Source organism: Hirundo rustica, chromosome 29 (genome assembly GCF_015227805.2).
Source record: "Hirundo rustica isolate bHirRus1 chromosome 29, bHirRus1.pri.v3, whole genome shotgun sequence".
Lineage (NCBI taxonomy): Eukaryota > Metazoa > Chordata > Aves > Passeriformes > Hirundinidae > Hirundo > Hirundo rustica.
In genome coordinates this window covers 839,649-862,956 of record NC_053478.1, presented here as the reverse complement: position 1 = coordinate 862,956, position 23,308 = coordinate 839,649, and the positions used below count along the sequence as shown (strand labels likewise).

Here is a 23,308-nt window from a genome sequence, read left to right as displayed (position 1 = left end):
ACTCCTTTTAAACACCAGGCCCCAGGCCAAGGCTGTTTATTTAAAAACAAATAATAATAAATGGAAGTACCACCTGGCTTCCTCCCCTCCTGGCATGACCTCATTTCACAGCCCAGAGGCAGCTGCGGAATTCAATCAAACCTCCTTAAGGCAAGCCAAGGAACATTCCAATTAGGATATAACGTCACTCGTCTGAGAATAAAAATTCCGGAGAGAGAAGTGAAAACGAGAGCAGAGCGAAAGGAGAGCGGCTTCAGCCCGGCAGCAGAGCCCGGCCCGGGGCTGGCACAGCGGCTTCCTACCACCGAAAGGGGAAGTGAGAAGGGTGAAGCGTGGCATTGGCAGGGGGCAGAAGCTCAAATTCCCACCGGGAACAGGCGGCTGCTGCCCTGCGGCCGCTCCCCGGTACAACCACACCTCCCTTTCACTGGGGAGCCCAGCGTGAAATGTAAATTCTGGGATGAAATCACAAGCAGTGACAAAACCTGGAGCCGTTTAGCCCCTACAGCCATCCTCTGGGCCATGAAAAGATTGGTTGGAGTTACATAAACAACCAAACCAATGACCTGGGCTGTTCCCAGCTCCCGCAGCTTGGGGCTGGACCTCAGCAGCTTCTCCGGGGATGTTCCTGGCTCTGGGAGGCTGCAGCCGCTTCTCCCAGGCTGTGGAGGAGCCCGGGCAGCTTCTGCTGGGCCCTGAGGTCTCTGTGCTCTCGCTGGCCGGCAGCCGGACGCTGAGACCCAGCACAGCCCCGCTGCTTCCCCCAGGAGCCTTCCCTCACCCCGCTCCCGGCGCTCCTCCGCACACGCCAGTCGGTCACAACCTTTTATTTCCAGCTTTTTTCCCCGCGGAACGAGCTCGTTCCTGTGGTTTCATTTACAGAGTGCTGGGGCTGCGGGGCCGGCCTGGTGCCAGGGGCCCCGGGGCAGAGCAGGGCACGGGGAGGTGGCGGCGGTGGAAGGACACGACGATGGCACGGAGGCGACACGGGGCAGCGTGAGGGCAGGGAGAGGAGCCGGCCCTGCCCTGGCACGGGGCTGGCAGCGGCTGAGGAACCCCACAGGGGAGCTCAGCGCCAGCCGGGGGACACGGTGGCACACGGTGGCACACGGTGACATCATGCAGCAGTGACAGGCACAGGGCAGGGTCCCCTGGGAGCTGCCAGCCCCGGACGTGGCAAAGAGACGTCTCCTCCCGGAGCTCCGGCAAAAGCTCAGCGGCTTCCTCAGGTCCTTTCCGCCTCCTCACAAAATCAGGGACGTGTAACCCACGGGAACGAGGCCGGTGCTGTTTCCATGGCAGCAGCGGATCCAGTCTTCATCCACAGTGGAGAGAAGCTCCAGGACGTCTCCTTTCTGGAAGCTCAGGTGCCCCTCGGCGGTGCCCGTGTGGTCGCACAGCGCCCGAACTGCCCTGCACCACAAATGTCATGGCACACTCGCCTCCCCGGCACCCCGAGCACCCTCAGGGGCTTGGGGAGAGGGAATTGAAGAACCAGGGACCTGCTCGGGCAGAGGTGCTCCCTGAGGAGGGATCTGCACAAGGAAACACCCAACAGAGCTGCGCTGCCACGCAGCCCCCGGGAGCGGGAGGTGTGGGGACATCAGGGGGGCTGTGGGGATATCGGGGTCGGGGCCAGCGAGGATGGGGAAGAGGGAAGCAGCCCAACACCGTTTGGGATGGCCACATGCCTGCCCTGCTCCCTTGCCCAGGGCTGTTCCGACCCGCCACAGCCAGGTCACAGCTGCCACACGCTCGCCCCAAACAAGCTGCCGTGAACCCAGAAAGCACGCGAGAAAATGCTAAAAATCGTCCCCAAAACCCTGGGAAAACCAGCAGATCCCAGGTGGGCAGAGGCTCAGGTTCCCCCAAAGCCCAGCAGAGGAAGGGGATGCTCAGGGATGCGGTTACGGCTCGAGTGGGCAGCGGCGCCTCTCCCTAGAGAGACGTGGGACCCCCAGGCCGTGTGCGAGAGCAGCCCCGGCTTTCCCCCGTCCAGAAAAGCCCAGCAGCAGCTCCCAGCCCTGCCCACACCGGTGCCTCACCTGCGGGCCGGGGGCGCGGCGGGCGTGCTCCGGTCCGGCTGCTCCGGGGCGCGGCTCCTGTCGGGCGCCAGGCCCTTCACCACCCCGGCCAGGACGCGCGGGCTGGGGGACAGCCAGCGCGACGGTCTCCTGCCACAGAGCAAAGGGAGCCACGAGCTCGCCGGGGAGCTCTTCCCGCTGTTTATCTCAGACCCTTCTGGTGATCTGGGAGCCGACAAGGAGCCATCGAGCACCACTGAGCCTCCCCAGGAGCTCCCGCTGCTCCACAGGATGGAACAACGCCGTGGCACTTGGGACATGCTCTAACCCCAGGGGCACTGACCCTGGGCAAGATCCCCACCAGGCCACCGTGGAGAGCCAGGCACAGAAACCCTTCCTGAGCACTCGCCTCTTCCCCCTCTGCCTGCCCAAGGTCTTACCTGGACCTGGCCAAGACGGCGTCAGGGCTGGGGGGGAAGCTCCTGGACGAGGGGTTGGTGGCTCCGAAGAGCCGGCCCAGCCAGCTGCCCTTGTCAGGACTGGGAGGATCATCCACCTCTGGGCCAGGAGGCGCTGCCTGGTTCCTGTCGGCAGGAGGCTCTGGGGAAGCAGCCAGGAGATTCCTTCCAGCAGTGGGAACATCCAGCTTGGTGGGCGCTCCAGTTCCAGTGGGCAAGAAGAGTTCTTCAGGGGAAGAGGTGCCTGAGGTGTCAGTGCTGCTGCTGGGCTTTGGGCCGGAGCATTCAGGGCCAGCTTTGGTCTGAAGGAGCTGCAGCTCCGTCCCTCTGGGCTCACTCGCGGAAGTTTGGGATTGCGCAGCCTGGCCCGGGCTGGGATCCCCCGCAGCCGCCCGCAGCTTCGTCCACCAGACCGAGGGAAACTTCTCCTTGCTAGGAGCAGTGTAAATCCTGGAGCTCTGGCTCAGCTGGCCCCACCAGCCGCTGAGGCCAGCCCCAGCAGTGCTGGCAGTGCCCTCCTGAGGCCCGTGACTCTCCGGGGGGCTGTCGGATCCCAGCAAGGCGCGGCTCAGCCGGTCGCCCCAGCGCAGCACGTGCTGGAAGGTTTGGTGCAGGGCAGCCCCCACCGGCGGGGCAGGGACCAGCCCGCCCATGGCTGCTTGGGACCGGGCCCTTGCGCTGCCCCCTGTGCCCCCCACCCTGCCCAGGGCGTCGGGGGGGGTCTCATCCTCCAGGCTGTCCCCGGCAGCTCCGCTCCGGCCCTCCAGGGACGCGGCCGGGACGGGGTGACGGCCGGGAGACAGCGGCGACTGCAGCCGGCGGGACAAGGGCCGCACATCCACGGAGAGGTGGTGGTGTTCGAAGAGCAGGTCCAGGTGGAAAGTCAGCACCGAGAGGGGTTGGATGAGCAGCAGCAGTTCGTCGGCAAGGTGGGGGAGAGGCCCTTGGCTCAGGGCAAAGAAGGCCGTGGGTGAGTAAAGCACGGAGATCACACCTGTGGGGACAGGGAGGGGTGGCGCAGGTGGAGGATGCCCCTGCCCACGTCAGTCAGAGCACCCTCCGTGCCGAAGAGGCACCATGGAAAACAACGCCCAGATCCACGAGGGAAGCTCCAGCCAAGCACGGGTGTATCCCAAGCCCAGAGTGGGATTATCGGCCTGGCAGGGCTGAGGGGGATTGGGGAGGGCACCGTGTGCTTACCTGGGCTCTTCTGCAGGTGAGATATCCACAACTCCAGCTGTTTAATGCTAAACAAGACAAAGGGAACCCCCATGAGAGCCCCTGGGACAGCTCCAACCACGGCAGCGGGGCCGGCAGGGCCGATACTCACTTCAAAAGGCCGAGGATGAAGGCGTGGAACTTCTGCCTGGTGCTGCTGAGGGGAGCCAGCCCGGCCACGTGCCAGCACAGGGAGTGCAGGGAGCGGGTGTTGGGGCCTGTGGGGTGCAGAGCACAGACGGTCACAGCCCAGGGCACACATCCCCCAGCCCGGGCTGCACCGGAGCTCTGGGCATCCCCAGCCTCGCCCTCACCCGTCTTCACGGAAGCTTCCACCACACTCCAGGGGGAATTTTTCCGCTGGCCTGTGATTACGTCCTTCTGGAAGGGCTTCAGCCCGTCCTCCACCAAGGCGTAGAGTGCGGGGCAGAGGGTGTGCAGCAGCAGGTACCCCACGTCGGGGTTGAGCCGGCTGTCCCCCAGCTGTGCCTGAGGGAGGCACGAGGAGAGGGGAGCGAGGGAAGGGCAGCACCTGGGACTCCCACCCCTGGGACTCCCACCCCTGGGACTCCCAGGCCCCCTCCTGCCCAGCCCAGCCCAGCTCTCACCTTCTGCACCAGGTTCCGCGCGGTGCTGAAGTGGGCGATGACCTTGTCCACGGCGGAGCTGACGGCGACCAGCAGCGCTGGGGACGGAGGGACAGGAGAGAAGGGTCAGCACGGAGGGACCCGCCGGGCACCGAGCGGCCCCGGACACCCCCACCGGACCCTGCAGAGCCCACGGTGACCGAGCCGGGCCCGAGCCGCAGGCGGGGAACCCTCGGGGGGCTGCGGGGACGGCTGCACCCGCGTTCTCCGGCTCCACAGGAGCAGGGCCGGGCCTGCAGGCAGCGCTGCCTGTCCCTGCCTTCACTGTCCCTACGCGCCCTTCCCCTGCCCCAGCCCAGCGCTGCGGGCGCCCAGGACACGGACCCGCCCCGGGACGAGCCCCTCGCACCCTCCCGACCCTGGGGGTCCCGTTGCCCCTTCCTCCGCTCCCGTTCTGTCCCACTTCCTCGTCCCCCTCCCCGCGGAGGCTCCGGGGAGGATCTGCCCCAACCTTTGGTTTGCTCTTCATGGGCCCCCTCCGCTCTGCCCCCGCCGGGCCGGGCGGCTCCAGCGGCGGCTCCAGCGGCGGCTCCAGCGGCGGCTCCAGCGGCGGCTCCAGCGGCGAGCGGCTCGGGCCTGGCTGCAGAGAGAGGGGCAGCGGGGTCATCGGCGGCGGCTGGAGCGCTGCCCGGGGCCGGGGGAGGAGCGGGGCCGGCGGCGGGGCCCGGGTCGCTCCGGCTCATGGAGCCGGGGCTGGGCGAAGGGCGGCGGGGCCGGGCCGGGCCGGGCAGGGGCGGGCGGCGGGGCCGGGCCCGCTCGGAGGAAGCGCCGGGAGCCGCGGGGCGGAGCGGGACAGCGCCGGCACCTCCCGGGCAGCGAGCCCCGGCATCGCTCGCACCGCCCGGGGACGCGCACCCGGCCCCGCGGCCCCCCAGGCAGAACCCCCCCCGGAGGGACCCAGACTCACCCCCCGTGCGGGTCTCGTCTCCTCTCTGGGCCGCCCGTGGCACGGCGGGGCCCCCGCCGGGACCCCCGAGCCTCCGGAGCGGGGCAGAGCCCAGCCCCTTTTCCCCCTTCTCCACGTCCCTCGGCTGCCCCTCCGCGATGGGCTGCAGGCTGGGCCGGGGTCTCCTTCTCAGCTGGTGGCCGTCACTGGGTGCCGGCACCTGTCCCCCCATGGGTGCGGGGGGCCCCAGGCCCGAACCCGGCCCCGGGGGCACGGGGGGGCGCTGGGCCGGCTCTGCCCGCTGCCCCTTGGGCTGCCTGGCGGCACTGCGGGACCGCAGCTCCTTGAACGTGGTCACCTCTCTCTGTCTGGAGCCGGGAGGCCCGGCCAGCCCGTCCTGCTGGGGCTGGGGATTGGGCTGCGGCTGGGGCCGGGCTGGCTCCTGGCCCGCGGCGCCGGAGAGGAGCTCGCAGGTGGGAGGCAGCTCCGTGTCGGGCGAGAACACGATCAGCCAGTCGCTGCGGTCAACCCTGGCCTGGGCGAGCGTGGGCCCAGCCACGTTCCTCTTCCTCCTCTGCGCCAGCTCGTGGAAGGAGGTGATGGTCTTTGTGCCCGTGTCTCTGCAGAGCTCACCTGGGCCGGCCTTGGGCTCTGCCGGCCGCACCGGCTGCTCTGCCCTGTGCGCGTTCAGGACCTGCAGCCGCCGCCGGGGACGAGGGGGCACGGGCGGGGGGAGGCCGCAGGGCCGGGGCCGCGGTTCCGGAGCGCCGCTGGGGATTCCGGGATCCCGCCGTTCCGGCACAGGCGGCGGTGCTGGAGGAGCGGCATCGGCCTCAGGGAGGGGGTTGCAGTTGGGGTCTAGGTCAGAGCAGGTGCCGGTGGTCTCCTGTGCCGCTGCGCTGGGAGAGAGCTCATCGCAGTGGGAGTCGAGCGAGTTGTTGCTGCAGAGGCTGTCCGGGCTCTTGCTGGCCGCGGCCGTGGCTCTCCGGAGCACCGGCGAGTTGTGGTTGGCATCTCTCCCATCGCACGTCCCGCCCTGGTCAGCCAGGAGCTCTCCATCCCGGGCGTTTTCTGTGGGAATGACGTTCAGCTGCTTGTCAGGGGATTGGGACTCTTCTCTGGCGAACCCCTTGCAGTACACCGAGACCGGGGAGTCATCCAAGCTGAAATCCGAGCAGCTACTGACAGAGGAGGAGGAGGAGGAGGAGGAAGAATCCAGATCACAAGGGGGATCACAAGGGGAAGCCGCCTCCTCCTCGTCTCCGCCGTGCAGGCAGGGGAAATCCTCTTGCACTGCCTGGTTCTGGAGCCCGAGCGTCTCCGGCTCTGGAGCGTGGGACTCACAACAGCGGCATTTCACGGAGGGATTGTTGGAATTGGCATCCACCGGCTCACGGTTCTCCGGGCAGTGGGTGCAGCCGGTCTCATCTCCCCCGCCGGTGGAACCATCCGTGTCCTGGAGCTCGGGGTGCCGGGAGAGGTGCAGCCCCAGGGAGATGTGCTGCAGGTGGATGTGGTTGAGGTTGCACAGGAGGCCTTTCGTTGGAGCCAGCATGGTGCTGCCTCACTGGAAGTGCCGGGGCTCCCAGGAGAGGCCAGCAGCTCCTCTCTTCAGACCATCCAGCTCCCTGGAAGCACCCAACACCCTCCTGGTCAGGGAAGAACGCGGCAGGACAAGCCCGGGGAGAGGCACAGCCGGGGGAAGAGGGACCGCAGTGACCTTGTGGCAGGGCCCCGCCCGAGGGTCTGGGGGTCAGAGATGGGGATGTGCCCTGAAAGAGGGGCTGCCCCACAGCTTCCTGCCAGACTTGGGGCTCTGCGGCCGGGCAGGGACTGCAGCTGGTCCCTGGAGCATGGCCTGGGAGTGATCCCAGGAAGCTCTGCTGCTGCGGGGCTGGATTCCCTCCGGAGGGTCGGGAGCATCTCGGGGATGCCGTCAAGGAGAAAACGCCCTTGGAGCCTCGTCGAGGAGGCTTTGAGGGAGGGGGTGGTGCTGTCCTGGCTGGGGGCGGCGGCACCGCCGGTGCTCAGGGACCGGCGCTTGGCCGGAAGCCCCCGGCCCTGGGAACCGCTGCAGAACGGGAACCGCTGCAGAACGGCCACCGCACCACCGGGCCCGGCTTTACGGGGGGGAATCCCCGGCCCCAGGCACCTGCTGGAGGCTCCGAGCAGGGAACGGGCAGCGGAGACCGCGGGAGGGCGGCTCCGAGCATCGAGCGGCTCCGAGCATCCCCCGGCCAAGCATCCCCCGGGCCCGGGGCGAGGACCGGCGGCCAGGCAGCACAATCGGCCCTCCTGGGCGCGGCCCTCCCCATCCCCCTCCAGCCCCGGCCCGGCTCCATCCCCTTCCCCGTCCCCCGCTCACCTCGGCGCTGCGGCGGCGAATGCGGCTGCGGGAGGGAAGGAGGAGCCGCGGCCCCGCCACCGCCCGCCGGGAGCCGCCCGGTCCCGCCCCGCCGGCGGGGGCGGTGCTCCGGGCATCCCCCCACCCCGGAAAGCACGGGGGGTGCCGGCATCCCCCTCCCCGCCCTCCAGCCCCGGCCCCAGACAACGACAGCAGGCAGCGACGCACCTACAATAACTTATATTTATTGACACAGGGCCGGGGGGAGAGCGCTGAACCCCCCCCGGCCATCCCAGCACCTTCCACAGCCGTCCCCGGCCCCTCCCCGGGCACGGAGCAGCTCCAGGCCGTAAGTGACCGAGCCCAGCCCCCTGGCAGGCCCCTCCATCACTTCTGCCGCTTGTAGATCTTCTGTGCGAGGTCCAGGAAGATCTCCCGGGGCAGGCTCTGAGCGTGCTTCCCAATCAGCTCCTGCAGCCGCCGGTAGCTGCTCTCCTCGTACTCCCGGAAAGCCGCCTCCATGCCCAGAGCATCGTAAAGCTCCTTCACCTTCGCCACCTTCTCGGGCTCCTTACAGCCGTAGTTCTCCTGGGAAAATCCCGGAGTGAGTCCTGGCACTGCTGCTCCACCAGGATGGGGCAGGAGCTTTGTGCAGGTGTGTTCTCTGTGCTGCCCTCACGTAGTGCTCACTCCCCTCCTCCCATCCAGGTAACAGCCCTGCACCTGGCCCTCCAGGTGTACATTCTGGCCCTCCAGGTGTACATCCTGGCCCTCCATCCCCTCTCCCGAATGTGTGATCCTGGACTTTACCTCCAGGATCCGCCTCTGCTCTGGCGTGACCCTGCGCAGACACTCCACCACCAGCCAGCTGCACTTGTTGTCCTGGATGTCGGTGCCAACCTTCCCTGTCAGGGCTGGGTCCCCGTAGCAGTCCAGGTAATCGTCCTGAGTGACAGTGGGAACTCCTGAGTGCCACAGCCAGCACCTGACAAGCACCAAGGGGCGCAGAGCCGCCTCCTACCTGGATCTGAAAGAACTCTCCCATCTCCAGCAGGATGACTTTGGCACTCTCGTGCTCCTCCTTCCCGTTAATACCCGCCTGAGGGGAGGGAAGAAATAACAGGGATAAATCCTTCCAGGACCTGGGATAAAGCCTTCCAGGACCTGGGATAAAGCCTTCCAGGACCTGGGATAAAGCCTTCCAGGACCTGCCCTCCTGGACAGCCTCACACGAGGGCAAGGGTCTCCTGAGCTGCTCCCACCAGACTCACCATGTACATGGCCGCGGCCACGGGCAGGTAGAAGGAGTAAAACGCCGTCTTGTACTTCACAATCGCCTTGTACCTGCGCCAGAGGAAGCAGGCTCAGCCCCAAGGCCTGGGCTCTCCCACCCTCTGCAGGTCAGGGACAGGAGGGAGCGGCAGCAGCTCCCCAAAATCCCCAGCCCCAGGCTGGGCTGTGCCCAGCACGGCGGGCAAGGGAGCGAGCTCTGCCCGTTCCCTCCGTACCGCTGCTCGCTGAACCGGCTCAGATCCACCTGGGAAATGGGAGCAGTGATCAGGTCCAGTGTCTGCCCCAGCTCCGTCTGGTAGCCTGTCTGGAGAGGAAAGAAAGGGTTTGTGGCCTCACTGGGGCCTTCCAGCACTTAAAAGGCTTATAAAAAGGAGGGAGGAGGATGTTTTGTATGGGCAGAAGTAAGAAGGGTGACGGTTTTACATTGGAAGAGGAGAGATCTAGATGAGATATGAGAAGGCAATTCCTCCCCAGTAAGGGTGGGGAGGCCCTGGCACAGAGCCTGGCACAGGGTGCCCAGAGAAGCTGTGGCTGCCCCTGGATCCCTGGAAGTGTCCAAGGCCAGGATGAGCAGGGCTTGGAGCAGCCTGGGACAGTGCAAGGTGTCCCTGCCCGTGGTGGTGGGGGGGATGAAACAAGATGATCTTTAAGGTCCCTTCCAGTCCAAACCAGTCTGAGATCCCATGATTTATTCACACAGTCCTCCAGGAAAGTCCCAACACCACAGTGCAGACCCCAAGCCCTGTTTCAACTCCTCTTTGAGTCCAAAGGAAGGGTGAGACCAGCAGGATGCCCAGGAATTTGAGGAACACTCTGAGATCCACAGGCTGTCGAACACCAGGAAAGGCCCAGACCCCAGGAAATCGGGAAGGGGTTGGGGAGCTGGGCTCACCTGCAGGAACAGCTCCAGCAGGTGCAGGTAGTAGGGCTGCTGCCCACAGTACCTCTTCAGCAGCCGGTACACCGACGACTCCAGGAGAAAAGCATCATTGATGGCGTCCAGCCCGATCCCCTCCTGCACCAGGAAGGCAGGGAGGTGTCACAAAGCCTCCTGACTGCCAAGGGACACCCCCGTGAACCTCCTGAAGGCTCTCACCTTCTTGTACCAGCAGAGCTGCCCCCGGCGCGTCTGGGACGAGTCCATGATGTCGTCAGCCACCAGGAAAAAGGCTTGGAACTGCGAGAGGCTGGATTAGGGACGGGGCGTCCCACGGGGGTCCCATCCTCACATCCCCAGGGTCCCGTTTCTCACCAGCTCGATGCACCAGCCCACGGCCAGGGCGCAGCGGAGGCTCTCCGGGTCCTGCTGCGCGGGGGTCGCCAGCCGCCGGAACGCGGCCACCACCGTCATCCCCCGGTTGCATTTCCCGCCCGGCGCGTTGTACTCCAGCACCTGCAGGAGCGCAGCGCCCTCAGCAGCCCTGGCCCGCAGCCCCCTCCCCGGCTCGCCGGTCCTTCCCACCACCCCCAGCCCCTCGCCCGCAGCCCCCCGCCCCGGCCCGCCCGGTCCCGGTCCCGCCGCCCGCCGTCCCTTGCCCGCCGACCCCTTCCCCTACTCACCTGCTTCAGCCGCGCCACGGAGTCTCCCACCTCCGGGTGCCCCAGCCCGTCCTCCGTCAGGTCGCGGACGATCTGCGGGAAGAAGGCGGCGAATTCCTGGCGCTCGGCCGCTGCCCGCGCCCCGGGCTCGCCGCCGCTCATGGTGCCGGTTCACGATCCCGCCGCTGCCGCCCGCGGCCTTCACTGCCCCGCCGGCCCCGCCCCCGCCCCGCCCCCCGCGCGGGGCACGCCGGGACGCGCAGTCCCGAGGAGCAAGGGCAGGCGCTGCCAGCACCGCCGCTGGACTACAATTCCCAGCGTGCCTCGCGCCCGGGAAGGGGCTGAGAGGGACGCGGCAGGAGCAGTGCCCATTGGCCCATTTCATCGTGCGAGGATGAGCCCAAGGCAGCTCATCCAATAGAAGCGCGGGAGGGACAGGACCGAGAAAGGTGATTGGTGGAGAGAGAGAATGGAGCGAGCGCCCTGCCCGGCTCGGGGGCGTGGTCGGGCTGAGGGGCGGGGCCTGGGGGCGGGGCGTGAGCAGGGGGCGTGTCCGGTAACCGCGAGGGGAACGGGGCGAGCTTTGGAAAAATGGGGGTGTGGAGTGGGGGGGTGCCATGGTGGTCTGCGGGGTTCCAGGGCGGGTTTGGGGCGCTGCGCAGGTGTGGGTCTCCATGCAGGTGTGGAACACCGTGCGGCTGTGGGTGCAGCACGGGTGTGGGGTGCAGCGCAGGTGTGGGGTGCAGCGCAGGTGTGGGGTGCAGCGCAGGTATGCGGTGCCGTGCGGCTGTGGGTGCAGCGCAGGTGTGGGGTGCAGTGCCGGTGTGCAGCGCCATGCAGCTCACATGCTGTGCAGGTGTGGGTGCAGAGCAGGTATGGGGTGTAGGGCAGACGTGGGTCACTGTGTGGGAGCTGTGCAGGTATGGGGTGCAGTACAGGTGTGAGGTGCCGTGAGGGTGCGCCGCACCACACACCTCTCTGCCCATCGACCCTCCAGGGGACGCCGCAGGGGTGACCTGGGCCGAGGACGCGCTGTGTGGCCACACGCGGTGACACCTTCCCGCTGTTGCCCGCAGCTCCTGCCTGAGCGCCCCGCCCGCCCCGAATCCCCTAATCCCGGCTCACCCGCGTTAATTAATCTCTCTGTGGTGCTCTCTAATCCCCTTCCCGCCGCCGCCGGGGACGCGGGGGCTCTGGGCAGCGCCTCCGGCTCCAGGACAGTGTCCTTGCGGAGCGGGTGACGGACGGAGGGCTCTGCCCGCATCTCCGGGGCTCTGCGGGGCTCTCGTACCCCGGGGCTTTGCCCTCATCCCCGGGCGGGCAGCGGGGCTCCGCCGTGTCCCGGGACTCGGTTCTGTGTCCCTGTTCCGCTGCCTCGGCCGCCAGCCCTGCCGATGGACACAAACTGGAACAGAAACAGGACACATGCTGGAATTCATCCCCCCCAAAAATGCTCTTTTTGCTCTGGCAGAGCAGCCCCGCGCCCCCTTAATCAGGCTGGCTGCAGTGTAATCTGAAATAATCAAATTAGAGAGAAACCGCTAATCAGCATTGAGCTCTTCGTGTGTCACGGAGCCTAATTCCTGCGGGCAGGGGCTGCCAGCAACGCCGGGCTGCAGTGGGGAGAGCCGGCGGGGCACAGCGGGGTGGCCGCCAGCACGTTTGTCCTGCCTGCCACCATGTCCTTCCTGTCACTGTGTCCTGCCTGTCACCGTGTCCTGCCTGCCACCATGTCCTGTCACCGTGTCCTTCCTGTCACCGTGTCCTGCCTGCCACCATGTCCTGCCTGTCACTGTGTCCTGTCTACACCCGTGTCCTTCCTGCCTCCGTGTCCTGCCTGCCTCCGTGTCCTGCCTGTCACCGTGTCCTGCCTGCCACCATGTCCTGTCACCGTGTCCTGCCTGCCACCATGTCCTGTCTACACCAGTGTCCTGCCTGCCACCATGTCCTGCCTGTCACCATGTCCTGTCTGTCACCGTGTCCTGCCTGCCTCCATGTCCTGCCTGTCACCGTGTCCTGCCTGCCTCCATGTCCTGCCTGTCACCGTGTCCTGTCTACACCCGTGTCCTGCCTGCCTCCGTGTCCTGCCTGCCTCCATGTCCTGCCTGTCACCGTGTCCTGTCACCGTGTCCTGCCTGTCACCATGTCCTGCCTGCCTCCGTGTCCTGCCTGTCACCGTGTCCTGTCTGCCACCGTGTCCTGTCTACACCCGTGTCCTGCCTGCCACCATGTCCTGTCACTGTGTCCTGCCTGTCACCATGTCCTGCCTGTCACCGTGTCCTGCCTGTCACCATGTCCTGCCTGCCTCCGTGTCCTGCCTGTCACCATGTCCTGCCTGCCACCATGTCCTGCCTGTCACCATGTCCTGCCTGCCTCCATGTCCTGCCTGCCACCATGTCCTTCCTGTCACCGTGTCCTGCCTGTCACCGTGTCCTGTCTGCCACCGTGTCCTGTCTACACCCGTGTCCTGCCTGCCTCCATGTCCTGTCACCATGTCCTGTCTGTCACCATGTCCTGTCACCGTGTCCTGCCTGCCACCATGTCCTGTCACTGTGTCCTGCCTGAGCCCTGCCTGTGTCCTGCCCACCCCCTGCCCACGCCTCCATCCTGCCTGTGCCCACTGCCAGCGTGTCCAGTGTCCAGTGTCCAGCCCGTGGCCATGCCCGGCCTGCGCCGTGCTGAGGGAGCCGTGGCAGGTGGCACAGGGTGCAGCCAGAGCGCGGCCGTGCCCCGAGACCTGCGCCAGGTGCCGCAAACGCCGCAGTGCCGTGGCTCGGGTGCCCGAGCCCACCTTGCGCTGTGTGACCTTCATTTAATCGCGTTAATGCCTCGAGTCTGCTCCGCAATCAGGCGGTATCAAACCTGCCCCTCCCCCCGGCAATAAAGGGAGCGGAGATGGAAGGGGAAAATAACCAAAGATTAAACATTAATCTGCCCAGGGCCGAAAGGGCCTGGGGTGGGTGGGAGGGGACCCGGTGCCTTTGGGCTCCTGCTGCACCACCCAGGTCTGTGGGGCCTGGGAGAGACCCTTTGATGGCTCCCGAGGGTGTCCTGGCTGCTCCCGGCTCTGCAGAGGGCCAGGATTTGAGCTGGGGTGCTGCAGCATCCCCCGTCCTGTCCCATCCCCGGGCAGGGTGCTGTGGGATCGCAGGAGGTGCAGAAGGAGTCTCCCCCCAGACCAGCTCAGAATCTCTCTTTATTATTTAAATCCATTATGTACAACGACCAAAAATAAAAAAACGCTCTTAAATTCTCTGCCATATGAAAACTACAAGCTCTGTACATCGACTGCCGTGAGTGCAAGAGTGGAGGGTCATGGTCTTTGGTGGCTAAACTTGCGCCCCCAGCCTCTCCAGCCTCCAGCGGGGTGAGCACCGGGCCACGAGGCGCTGCGGCGCCGGGCAGGGGCGGCGGTGACAGGAGCACAAGGGTGGCTCTGAATCCCGACACGGGGCTGTGGCGTGGGCAGGGTGCACCAGAGGCTCGGCCAGCGGCAGCTCGGCGCTGTCCGAGCCAGCCCGCACGCTCTGCGGGGCACTGGGATGACCGCTAAGATATCTACATCACGCAGTGTGAGCACAACCCCGGGGACGTGGGACGTCCCTGCCCGAGGGGCTGCGGGGGACACGCCGACCACGGGGATGGGGAGGGGAAGGGCAGGTGAAATCCACGGGGAAAAGGCAGTGCGGGACATCCCCTCTGGCAGGCACTGCCGGCGTTCCTGGGGGGCTGCTGCACCCCGCAGGGCTGGGCTCCGGGCTGCTCCCGACGCCCCAAACCACGAGGGTGGAGAACTGAACACCTCACTTGAACAGGTACCGCGGGGAACAGGACCTCGGCCTGCGCTGAGGGTCCGGCGGGTCCCGCTCGAGGACGAGCCACGGCTCCTGGCTCCGGGAGTGGGAAGCAGCTCGCACAGCGGGGTCGGAGGGGACGCTACTCTAACCGGGACTGAACAGGGTTGGCCCAAAGCGACACTGTAAGCAGAGCTCGGCTGCTCAGCAGAGCCACGACTCGCACACACATTGCACACTACTGTCTCGGGACGGGGAGGGGGGGTGTGGGGCATCTGTGGGGACCCCGGGCCCCTGTTCGACGGGGGGTGACCTCACAGTCCCACACGTCACCCGGGCGCTGCCCGGGATTGGCGTCTCTTTGTGACAGCCTTTTTGCTCCTGTGGCACTGGTGACTGGCATCTCCAGGTAACCTGGAAACGGGGCTGCAGCGCAGGGCAGGGGAGCAGAGCCCGTGCTGAGCATCCTCCTGGGCCACAGGCAGCGGGGTGACCCTGTGAGCACCCTGCTGGAGCCGCAGAAGGGTCCTCCTCCCAGGTCACCTTCTGGACATGATTCTGAAGCCAGAGGGGTCCTCTTGGATTGACCCTCTGAGCATCCTCCTGGAGCTGCAGGCCACAGAATCCTCCCAGGCTGCCCCCATGGGGGCACTGGGGGGGCAGCCACAGTGCCCGGGTGTGGGGCAGAGCCCTGCCCAGCAGCACATCCCAACCTCACTGGGACTCAGCACCGCTGAGGCCAAACGGTCCCACGAGCTGGGGAGAGGGACTGGGGGGCTGCTCAGTGCAGAGCCCTCTGCCCCCAGCGTTGCCCCTTGGCACTCCTCACACCAGGAGAGCCCTGCCTGGGACCCCCAGGCCCTGGCACTCTGGAAGGGGGGTGCTGAGCCTGGACCCCCATGCTCTGCCTGCTCGGGGAGCCCCTGCCGTGGGCTCCAGCCTCCTCCCTCCACCCGGGCTGTGGACCCAGGGGATTGCCTCTCCCTCCTCACCCTAAAGGCAAAGGTGCTGGGCAGAGCAATCTGGGGATCGAGGTGGGCATGGGGCAGCCTCTGCTGTGACAGAGGACGAGCTGGAGGAGCTGCCAGCGCCAGCCTGGGCCTGAGCACAGGCTGAGGGACACGCGGCACAGAGCATGGGGGGCCCGGCCCCCAAGGGGCAGTTATGGGGAGCTGAGATCCCCAGAGAGGCCAGAGTTTGGGCAAGGGCTCTGACGTGTCCTGTGTCTCCGGGAGGAGGGCAGAACTCACGGGTGGTGATGAGCAAGGAGGGGAGATCCCGGGCAGGGTGACCCCCTTGGGGCAGTCAGCAGAGCCCCCTCCTCATCCAGCTGGGCCAGCTCTGGGGCTGGCCCCACGCTCATCCCTGCCGTGCCCCCGTGCCTGAAACAGCCCCTCCGTGGCCCCGGGTGCTGCCTCTCACCTCATTTTCCCTCCGACACGGCGAGGCTGGCGCTCTGCTTCTCCTGCCTCCTCTGCCGCCGGATGCCCGGGTCCCTCCTGCCTGTGCGGCTGCGGCCAGGGCTCACATGTTGGATGGGAGTTTGGGCTTCGCCGTTTCCACCTCGGGGCTGAAAGCCACGGAGCCCTTGCGGGAGGGCGCTGCTGCCTGCCTGGACGCGGAGCCCGGGGACTGCGGAGTGGATGCTCCCGCCGCGGAGCGGCCGGGCTGAGCCAGCGATCCTGAAGGCAGCTGCTGCGAGTGGGAGGGCTGGCCTGGGACCCCCGCACACGGCTTGGCCAGGAGTCCGGCTACCGAGGGCGAGGACCTGCGGGCCAGGTTCCCGGCGGATTTCCTGCCCTGCTTCAAAGAGCTCCCGTCGGCTTGCTGGGCCACTTTATTGGGAAGGGAGGGCTGCGAGGCAGAGAGGAGGCGGACATCCTGGGTGAGCCGCCCCACCGGCAGGCCCTGGATGCTCCTGTGCTTCACCAGCTGCTGGGGCTGCATCAGGAGGGAGATGTGGGAGCCGGTGGCTCGGGACAGGCTGTAGTGGAGCGTTCTTCCCGGCGGCAGCGCCTGCTCGGAGCTGGGGGACGCGGCGCCCGCCGCCTGCTGCAGCAGCGAGGTGGAGACCGAGGCTCCGCGGGAGCGGGAGAGCTGGGGCTGGGGGGCGGCCGGGGGCTGCTTGGGCCCCGCTGGCATCTCCCCCCTCTGCGCCGTGCGGGGCAGGGGCTGCGCCCCGGGGCTGGGTCTCTGACCCCCGCTCTCCGGCGGCGCCTGGGGCTGCACCATGGGGGAGGAAGGCGAGCCGGCGGCCGGCGTCTGGAGGTGGGACGGAGCCCCGGAGGGCGAGCTCACGGAGGAGGGCCGGGAGCCCCCCAGGCTGGGCTGGGACCGGCGCACCGGCTTGGTGAGCAGGGTGGCCTCGGGCGAGAGCGGGCTGGAGATGGAGGAGGGCGGCAGGAAGATGTGCGCCTGCAGGCTGTGCTGGTGGGTCAGCGCGATGGCCACGTTGGTGGTGGCGGCCGCCGTCTGCAGGGGCGCGTGTACCAGCGGCTCCCAAATCACCGGCTTCCCGCTCAGCTCCCGGCCCATCGCCATCTGCTGCAGGTCCTGGATGTTGTGGGCCATGTCCTGGTCGTGCTTCACGATCTGCTGGATGATCTCGTTGTTCAGGGGACCCGAGCTGTGCTCGGCTCGCTTGCGGAGCAGGATGGAGTTCTTCTTCCCTGGAGGGGACGGGGGAGTGTCAGTGAGTGTGGGCTCTTGGGGACAGCGTGGAGGGCAGGGTGGCCGTGGGGAAAGGACAGTGAAACCTCACCAGTGCTCCAGGGGAAGCAAGACCCTGGGAAAGGTCCTGACTGGAGCAGTGGAAGCAGCAGGGACAAAACAGGAGAATTCTGACTCCAAAGGGACTGGGGTCCTGCTTGTCCTCCACAGGCAGGGAAGGGTGGGGACAAGCAGCTGGTACCAGACATGGCAGGTACAGTGCAGTGACATTTTCCCAGGGAAGCCTGTCCTATGGCACTGCCTGGATCTTGCTGGGAGCGAGAGAGAGGGCAGGCTCCTTCCCCACGCACCCCATCACCCTCACTGCTGGGCACCCATGGGGTCGGGGCACTGTGATCACCTCATCCCACCTCCGTGACTCCATCACCTGTGGCTCTGGGGGCGCTGGGAGTGGCTGTAGAGGTGGTTGTGCTGAGCCCAGGAGGTCACTCCTCACCTATGCGGTCCAGCCGGTCCATGGCCACCGTCTCGAAGGCCCTGCGCATCATGGGGTACTCCTCCAGCACCTCGTTGAAGTTATCCACGGACAGGGAGTAGAGGCGGCAGTAGGTGTCGGCTCTCACGCTGGCCGTGCGCCTGCCCCGTGTCAGCAGGCAGATCTCTGCAAGGACACAGGGCTGGAGTCAGGGTGACACAGCCATCCATCCCCTCCCAGCCCTCGGAGCAGGAACGGGACTGCCTGGCACCCCAACACCTTGCAGAGGCGGAGCGCTGCTCAGAGGCGGGGACAGACTCCGGAGCCTGCACAGCCACGGCTACCTCCTTGGCCAGGCACAGCGTTTTCCTCCCTCTGCAGGCCATGGAGATGCGCCCACGTGTGGCTGCTGTGGTGGCCTGGCCTGTTTCCCTCCCAGAGCTGTGCCTGTATCCTATAAACTGGCTGAGATGTTCTGCTCTAAACTCCCCTTCTCCCTGGCCAGCAGTGGGGTGAAGCAGATGCCAAGACTTTGGCACCGGGCAAGAGGAGATGGGCAGGCAGAAACGTCAGGGATGCCCCAGCTTCTGCTCCCGGGCAGCTTTTGGCCCCTGCTTTGTTCACCAGGTCCCCCAAGCCCAGCCTCACCCCCAAAGTAGGAGCCATCGGACAGCTTTGTCTCCTTGTTGCCTTTGGTGAGGATGCTGACCACCCCGTGCTGGATGAAGTACATCTTTTTGCCCACGGTGCCCTCGCGGATGATGAAGTCCCCAGGCTGGAAGACCTCGAAGCGCAGCTTGGTCAGCATGGCCGTCACGAAGTTGGGGTCGGCGTTGGCAAACAGGGGCATGTTGGCCACCAGGTTGCGGCAGTTGAAGTTGATGATTTCCTGTGGAAAACCAGGACGAGCAGGTCAGTGGGGACTTCGCTGAGCCCGGCCCCTGCCAGCACCAGCCTCTGTCCCCATGGTCACACCACCGGAGCGGTGCCCTCACCTCTTTGAGCGGCTCGCTGAGCTCCCCCAGGATGTTCTCCTCGTCAAACATCTTGCCCTGGTAGCGGTGCTCGTAGTACTCGTGGATGCGCTGGCGCGTGTCCCCAGGCAGCTTGTGGAATGACATGTACTGCTCCACTTGCTTGTACTGCAGGGACGAGGGGAGACACATAGGGCTGAGCTGGGACCACCAGCATGGCTGGACAGTGGTGTAGATACAGATAGCCCTGCTCCAGTCCCAAAGGCCACCTCTGGGGCAAAAAACGGGACCCCCGTGCGCTCAGGGGGCAGGTGGGCGCAGGGCAGAGGGCAGGATGGGGCCACACTGTGCAAAAGTGACCCCCGGTATGGACTCCAATATGGTCTCCCTCTCACTGAGCAGCCTGAGCTCCACCTGCAACAACCCGAGGGAGGGTTGTTCCCTTGCAAGGGCGAAGATCCCAGCCTCTGGAATCAGCAGGGCACGGCGGCTGTGCTGAGCTGGTTCTGGGGCTGGACCTGCTTGTGCCAGGACTCTTCCCCCAGTACCCAGGCCCTGCCTCCCCCACCCTGCTGACCTTCTCCTGGTACTGGCGCCGGGACGAGTCCAGGGACTGGATGAGGGCGGTGGCGTGGCCGATGAACATGGCGTAGCAGGTGGCCCCCACGATCATGCTGAGCATGGTGAGCCAGACGTCGGTCATGCCCTCGGGCGCCTGCTGCCCGTAGCCGATGCAGAGCATGTGGCTCATGGCCTTGAACAGGGCGTGCGAGTACTGCTTCCCCCACGAGTCGTTCTGCAGACGAGGGACAGAGGCACTGGGGGGTTTCTTGGAAGGTGCTGAGGGGTTGAACCTCCCAGTCTCACCTCCCTAAGATGGGGAACAGCGAGAACAAAGTTCCCCCAAGGCCAAAGGGAGGAGTTCTCTTCCAGGAAGAAGCACTGGGACTGTGTGAAGCCCTGAGCAGGAACCAGCCCCAGTGTCCTCTTCCTTCCCCGAGGGATTCCCTGACTCCAGCGAGGTGGGCTGAGATGGGAAGGTGATGCAGAGACTCCCTCTGCCCTATCTCACTGCTGTGACCACGGCGACACTGCTCACCAGCACGTCCCCCAGCCTTGGGGTAGGAGCCAGGGAACCAAATCCTCTTCCCAGCCCAGCAGATCCCAGCTGGAATCGCCCCTGTCTGGGCACTCACCACCATGTGGTTCTTGGAGACCCAGCAGTCCTCAGGGAAGTCCTGCAGCATGGGCACCAGGAACTGGAGGCAGCCGTCCCAGTGGCACAGCAGCAGCATCATCCCGATGAGGTTGAAGATCCTCACCACGGCGCTGGCCAGGTCATACGTCATGTGGAAGATCTGGGGAACGGGCAGGAGCGGAGCTGCAGAGAAACTCTTCTCCTGGAGCCACCCTTGGAGCCCCCTGCCCTCCAGACAGCTGTAGCCTGTAGCTGAGGACCCCCGACCTGGCCTGGGACCCCAACCAGGAGATCCCCAAGGGGTTCTCACCTCCTCCCACTGGTGGATGTAGCGGATGAGGCGTGAGAGGCGCAGCAGGCGCAGCAGGCTGAGGATCTTGGTGAAGCGCACGATGCGCAAGGCTCGAGCTGTCTTGTAGACGTCAGAATCCACCTGGGTCTCCAGGTCAACAATGAGGAAAATGTAGTCCACAGGGATGGAGGAAATGAAGTCGACCAGGAACCAGCTCTTCAAGTACTTCATTTTGATGGTGTGAGGGTCAAGGATGATCTCTGTGTTGTCCTCCACCACGATGCCTGTCCGGAAGTTCAGCACCAGGTCAGCCAGGAAGAAAGTGTCTGAAAGCACGTTGAAAACGATCCAGGGAGGGGTGTTCTCATCCTTGAAGAAGGTGATGCCCACGGGCAGGATGATCAAATTCCCCACCATCAGGAGCAGCATGATGAGGTCCCAGTAAAACCTGCAGGGTGGGAATGCAGGGGACGGAGTGGGACAGGGAGGAGTGGGGAGAGCAGGACACAGGCAGTAAGACAGCAAACCCAGGATCAAAGTTAGGGTCTGACAGAGTGCAGAGAGGCAGGTGCTGAGGAGACACACGCACGTGCCTGCCCACACACATGACTAACACACTGCTGCTTGGCTGGGACAGATGTGAGCAGATGTGCATGGAGAGGAGCAGTTCAGCACCAGGCCAGGGGCCCAGGGGTGCAAAAGTCACCCTGTGTGGGAATGGAGGGGGAATGTAGGAGCTTGGCTGTCTCTCTTTCTCCTGCAGGGCAGTGCACGCACACCTGTGCCCCCACCTCAAAGCTGACACGAGCCTCGTGAAGAACTCAGAGAGGGCTTTGCTCCCTGGAGGCTCCCTGTCATCCGCTGCCTCCCCGCCACCACCCGAGTTGGCTTAGCAGGATTTGGGATAAGCTTTGCTGGTTATGCAAACCGAGTGCCGAGCTCCTGAGGCGGCCGAGGAGGAGCGGGGAGCTGTTGTGGTGAGGAAGGCAGCAGCCAGGCAAGGATAGACAATGCCGGTACCAGGGGAAGGTGGGAGGAATGTCCAACCCTAAAGGAGCTAACAGCATGCCCAGGGCAGGAGCTGCACGGCCCTGGGCCTGCAGCACTCCTCAGCCACCTTCTCTTGCTGAGCGTGGATGAGCTCTGAGGCTTTGGAGGGGAAGCCAAGAGATGCCGGGAGCAGCTGGTTATGTCAGGACACCCGGCAGCCCCGTTCACATGCAAATGCCACCGGAATGTTTTCATTCTCCACACAGACACATCACGCCTTTCTCTACCAGGCTTGTGACTCCCTGGATCCCCCAGCAGAGCCTTCATGGGCCTTGGGAAAGCAAATCCTGCTCCCACCTTCAGGTGTCCCCAGGCATCCCCTGTTAGTCCCAGCCCTGGTCGTGGGTGTAGACTCGAATCTCCAAGGGTGACTTCAGGGCAGCTCTTAGTGCTCAGTGGGACCAAACCAGCTTTTACAGGTGACAGAAGCCTGCGGGGATTTCCCACCTCACACCCATGGTGGGACACAGGCACTCTGCAGCTGGGAAAGGGAAGGGAAAGGGAGAGGGAAAGGGAAAGGGAAAGGGATGTCCTGGTGCCATGAGAGGCTTCTTCAGTGAGAGAGCAACAGAACCTGAGGGGGGATAGGGAGAGGCACTCTCTCCTCAAGGAGCCACGCCAAGGACAGGAGTGATGCCAGGTCCAGAAACCACCACAGGGTCAGGAATAACCCCAGGGCTGCAAGGGACCCCATAATCAGGAGCCCACCTCAGGGTAGGAGCCTCTCCCAAATTAACACCTTCCTGCCAGTGGCCAGGATTTGCTGGGCCAGGCAAGGAAATGCAGCTGAAGCAGGAGGGGCCTGACCTGGCTGAGGAATTGCCTCCTGCACCTCCATGCTGTACCCTGAGAAACCAAGCAGGGAACCTGCCTGTCCCTGTAGCTGCTCAAGCCTGCCCAGAGCTCTTTCTTCAGATTTAGGCTTAAGCTCTTTAGGACAGGCTTTGTCCTTCACTACGTGCCAGACTGAACACTCAGGGCCCTGATCTCCATGGCCTTTGTGCACCTCCCTAATGTGATAAACACCGGAGTAATCCCCCTGTCTGTCTACCTGCCAGCTCCTTTCACGGTGCTGCTTGCAGAAGCTGCTCCTGCCAAGCTCAAGGCTCACAAACTTTGGGATGGTTTCCCTGGGAAAAGGGCTGATAGGGCTGGCAACCACGGGTGTCATGCTGGGGTGGTGCAAGGGACAGAGTGAGTGGTTGGGGGCCCAGTGGTGAGGGGAGATGGCTACAGGTGCAGGGGACGCACCGGTTGCTGGCCCCATTCTGGGGTGCTTCCCAGGCTGGGGACATCATCCATGTCACAGCTAGCTGCAGGAGACGACTGCCTGGCAGCTTCGTTCCCCGTGGAGAAAGCCCACCCTATATGACTCAACATCCCCGTGACACCCAGTTCCTCCCACATCATCCATCCCCGAGCTCCCACTGTGATCCCGGTGACACCGAGAGCCAGGCCCGGCTCCTCGCTGGGTGACCAGCCCTGCTCCAGCCGCGGGGAGCCGCTTCCCAGGGGGATGAAGGTTCCTTAGCAAATTAAAAACAGCACCGAGATGGGCGCGGGGAGCCGTAAGAGCAGGCAAAGCCCAGCAACCCCTGCCTCCACCTCCGCACGCCCGGGGCCGGGTCAGCGGAGCTCCGCGGCTCGGCGGAGCCGGGCTGCCCGCAGGCACCGGGAGCCCCGAGAGTCCGGGGGTGCTGGGGCAGGCAGAGTTGTCCGTGCGGATGGGATAATCCTGGACGGGAAGGGGCTGGGGCAGCGCGGCCCCGGGCTCCGGCGGTCGGCAGCCGCCTCCCCGGGCCGGCGCGGAGCCCCGGCTACCGGCACTTGTTGCCCTTACGGTGTCGGGCGGCGGGGCCGCGCTCAGCACCACGGACAGCGGCGACGGGCACCGGAGCCGGAGCCGGGAGCGGCGCCGGGACGGGGGTCGGTGCCGGCGCCGGGGCGGGGGTCGCGGGGCCCCGGTCCCACCTGAAGTCGCTGTAAGGATGGATAATCCAGGCGCCCGCCGACTTCACCCGTTGCCGCTCGATCTCCACGGCCCGGTGGCTGCCGAACATGCGCAGCGAGAACTTGTTCACGGCGGGCTGCAGCATGGCCCCGAGCTGCCGCTGCACGAACGTGCCCGCCGCCGCCGCCTCGCCCTCCGCCACGATCTGCTCCGTCGCCGCCGGCGAGGCCGGGGCCGCGCCCGACGCCCCCGCGGGCGCCCCCGCTGCCTCCCCGTCCAGCACCGGCGGCTTCTCCCGCGGCTCGGGGCTTCGCCGCGGCGCCGCCTCCATCCCGCCGCCGCCGCCTCGCTTCACGTTTCCTTCAAACGCCCTTGCCCGGGCGCCCTGCCCGTCGCCCCGCCGCACATGCCCGGCCCCGGGCGGGCTGGCGCTCGCTCGCCGCCCGCGGCCGCTCGCTCAGCGAGCGCTCCCGAAGCTCCGCCGGCGCCCGCCTG

The 23,308-nt window shown here is 65.9% G+C and overlaps 3 protein-coding genes across 3 annotated transcripts; all 3 read right to left on the bottom strand.

Moving 5' to 3' along the window:
* Window positions 1–819: 819 nt before the first annotated feature.
* On the bottom strand, window positions 820–7,677 carry RUSC1 (RUN and SH3 domain containing 1). Its single transcript, XM_058423786.1, has 10 exons — window positions 7,599–7,677; window positions 5,255–6,861; window positions 4,799–4,927; window positions 4,309–4,385; window positions 4,015–4,189; window positions 3,813–3,918; window positions 3,683–3,729; window positions 2,465–3,476; window positions 2,046–2,174; window positions 820–1,535 (listed from the first exon to the last, which is right to left on the bottom strand). Exons 2-10 carry the CDS (start codon window positions 6,786–6,788, stop codon window positions 1,364–1,366), a joined length of 3,381 nt encoding a protein of 1,126 aa, XP_058279769.1. The 5' UTR covers window positions 6,789–6,861; window positions 7,599–7,677; the 3' UTR covers window positions 820–1,363.
* Window positions 7,678–7,806: 129 nt separating this feature from the next.
* FDPS (farnesyl diphosphate synthase) lies at window positions 7,807–10,611 on the bottom strand. Its single transcript, XM_040088164.2, has 9 exons — window positions 10,431–10,611; window positions 10,123–10,263; window positions 9,967–10,047; window positions 9,763–9,885; window positions 9,086–9,174; window positions 8,849–8,921; window positions 8,599–8,676; window positions 8,388–8,522; window positions 7,807–8,165 (listed from the first exon to the last, which is right to left on the bottom strand). The coding sequence occupies exons 1-9, from the start codon at window positions 10,569–10,571 to the stop codon at window positions 7,965–7,967; spliced, it is 1,062 nt and encodes a 353-aa protein (XP_039944098.1). The 5' UTR covers window positions 10,572–10,611; the 3' UTR covers window positions 7,807–7,964.
* Window positions 10,612–13,609: 2,998 nt separating this feature from the next.
* Window positions 13,610–23,144, bottom strand: HCN3 (hyperpolarization activated cyclic nucleotide gated potassium channel 3). Its single transcript, XM_040088303.2, has 8 exons — window positions 22,834–23,144; window positions 19,831–20,260; window positions 19,519–19,680; window positions 18,900–19,118; window positions 18,344–18,490; window positions 17,997–18,237; window positions 17,370–17,534; window positions 13,610–16,872 (listed from the first exon to the last, which is right to left on the bottom strand). The coding sequence occupies exons 1-8, from the start codon at window positions 23,142–23,144 to the stop codon at window positions 15,728–15,730; spliced, it is 2,820 nt and encodes a 939-aa protein (XP_039944237.1). The 3' UTR covers window positions 13,610–15,727.
* Between the last annotated feature and the right edge of the window lie 164 nt (window positions 23,145–23,308).

What these genes read in the sequence shown, in the direction of transcription:
- RUSC1 (XM_058423786.1), bottom strand. Translation starts at nt 6,788, where the DNA reads ATGCTGGCTCCAACGAAAGGCCTCCTGTGCAACCTCAACCACATCCAC. An exon ending in AGACGAGACCCGCACGGGGG is followed by an intron (nt 4,928 to 5,254) that starts GTGAGTCTGGGT and finishes CTCTCTCTGCAG; the next exon opens with CCAGGCCCGAGCCGCTCGCC. An exon ending in TCACCTGCAGAAGAGCCCAG is followed by an intron (nt 3,477 to 3,682) that starts GTAAGCACACGG and finishes CTGTCCCCACAG; the next exon opens with GTGTGATCTCCGTGCTTTAC.
- FDPS (XM_040088164.2), bottom strand. Translation starts at nt 10,571, where the DNA reads ATGAGCGGCGGCGAGCCCGGGGCGCGGGCAGCGGCCGAGCGCCAGGAA. An exon ending in TGGCCGCGGCCATGTACATG is followed by an intron (nt 8,677 to 8,848) that starts GTGAGTCTGGTG and finishes CCCTCCCCTCAG; the next exon opens with GCGGGTATTAACGGGAAGGA. An exon ending in AGCAGAGGCGGATCCTGGAG is followed by an intron (nt 8,166 to 8,387) that starts GTAAAGTCCAGG and finishes GGATTTTCCCAG; the next exon opens with GAGAACTACGGCTGTAAGGA.
- HCN3 (XM_040088303.2), bottom strand. Translation starts at nt 23,144, where the DNA reads ATGGAGGCGGCGCCGCGGCGAAGCCCCGAGCCGCGGGAGAAGCCGCCG. An exon ending in ACATCCACCAGTGGGAGGAG is followed by an intron (nt 19,681 to 19,830) that starts GTGAGAACCCCT and finishes CCCGTTCCCCAG; the next exon opens with ATCTTCCACATGACGTATGA. An exon ending in GGCGCCAGTACCAGGAGAAG is followed by an intron (nt 18,491 to 18,899) that starts GTCAGCAGGGTG and finishes TCGTCCCTGCAG; the next exon opens with TACAAGCAAGTGGAGCAGTA.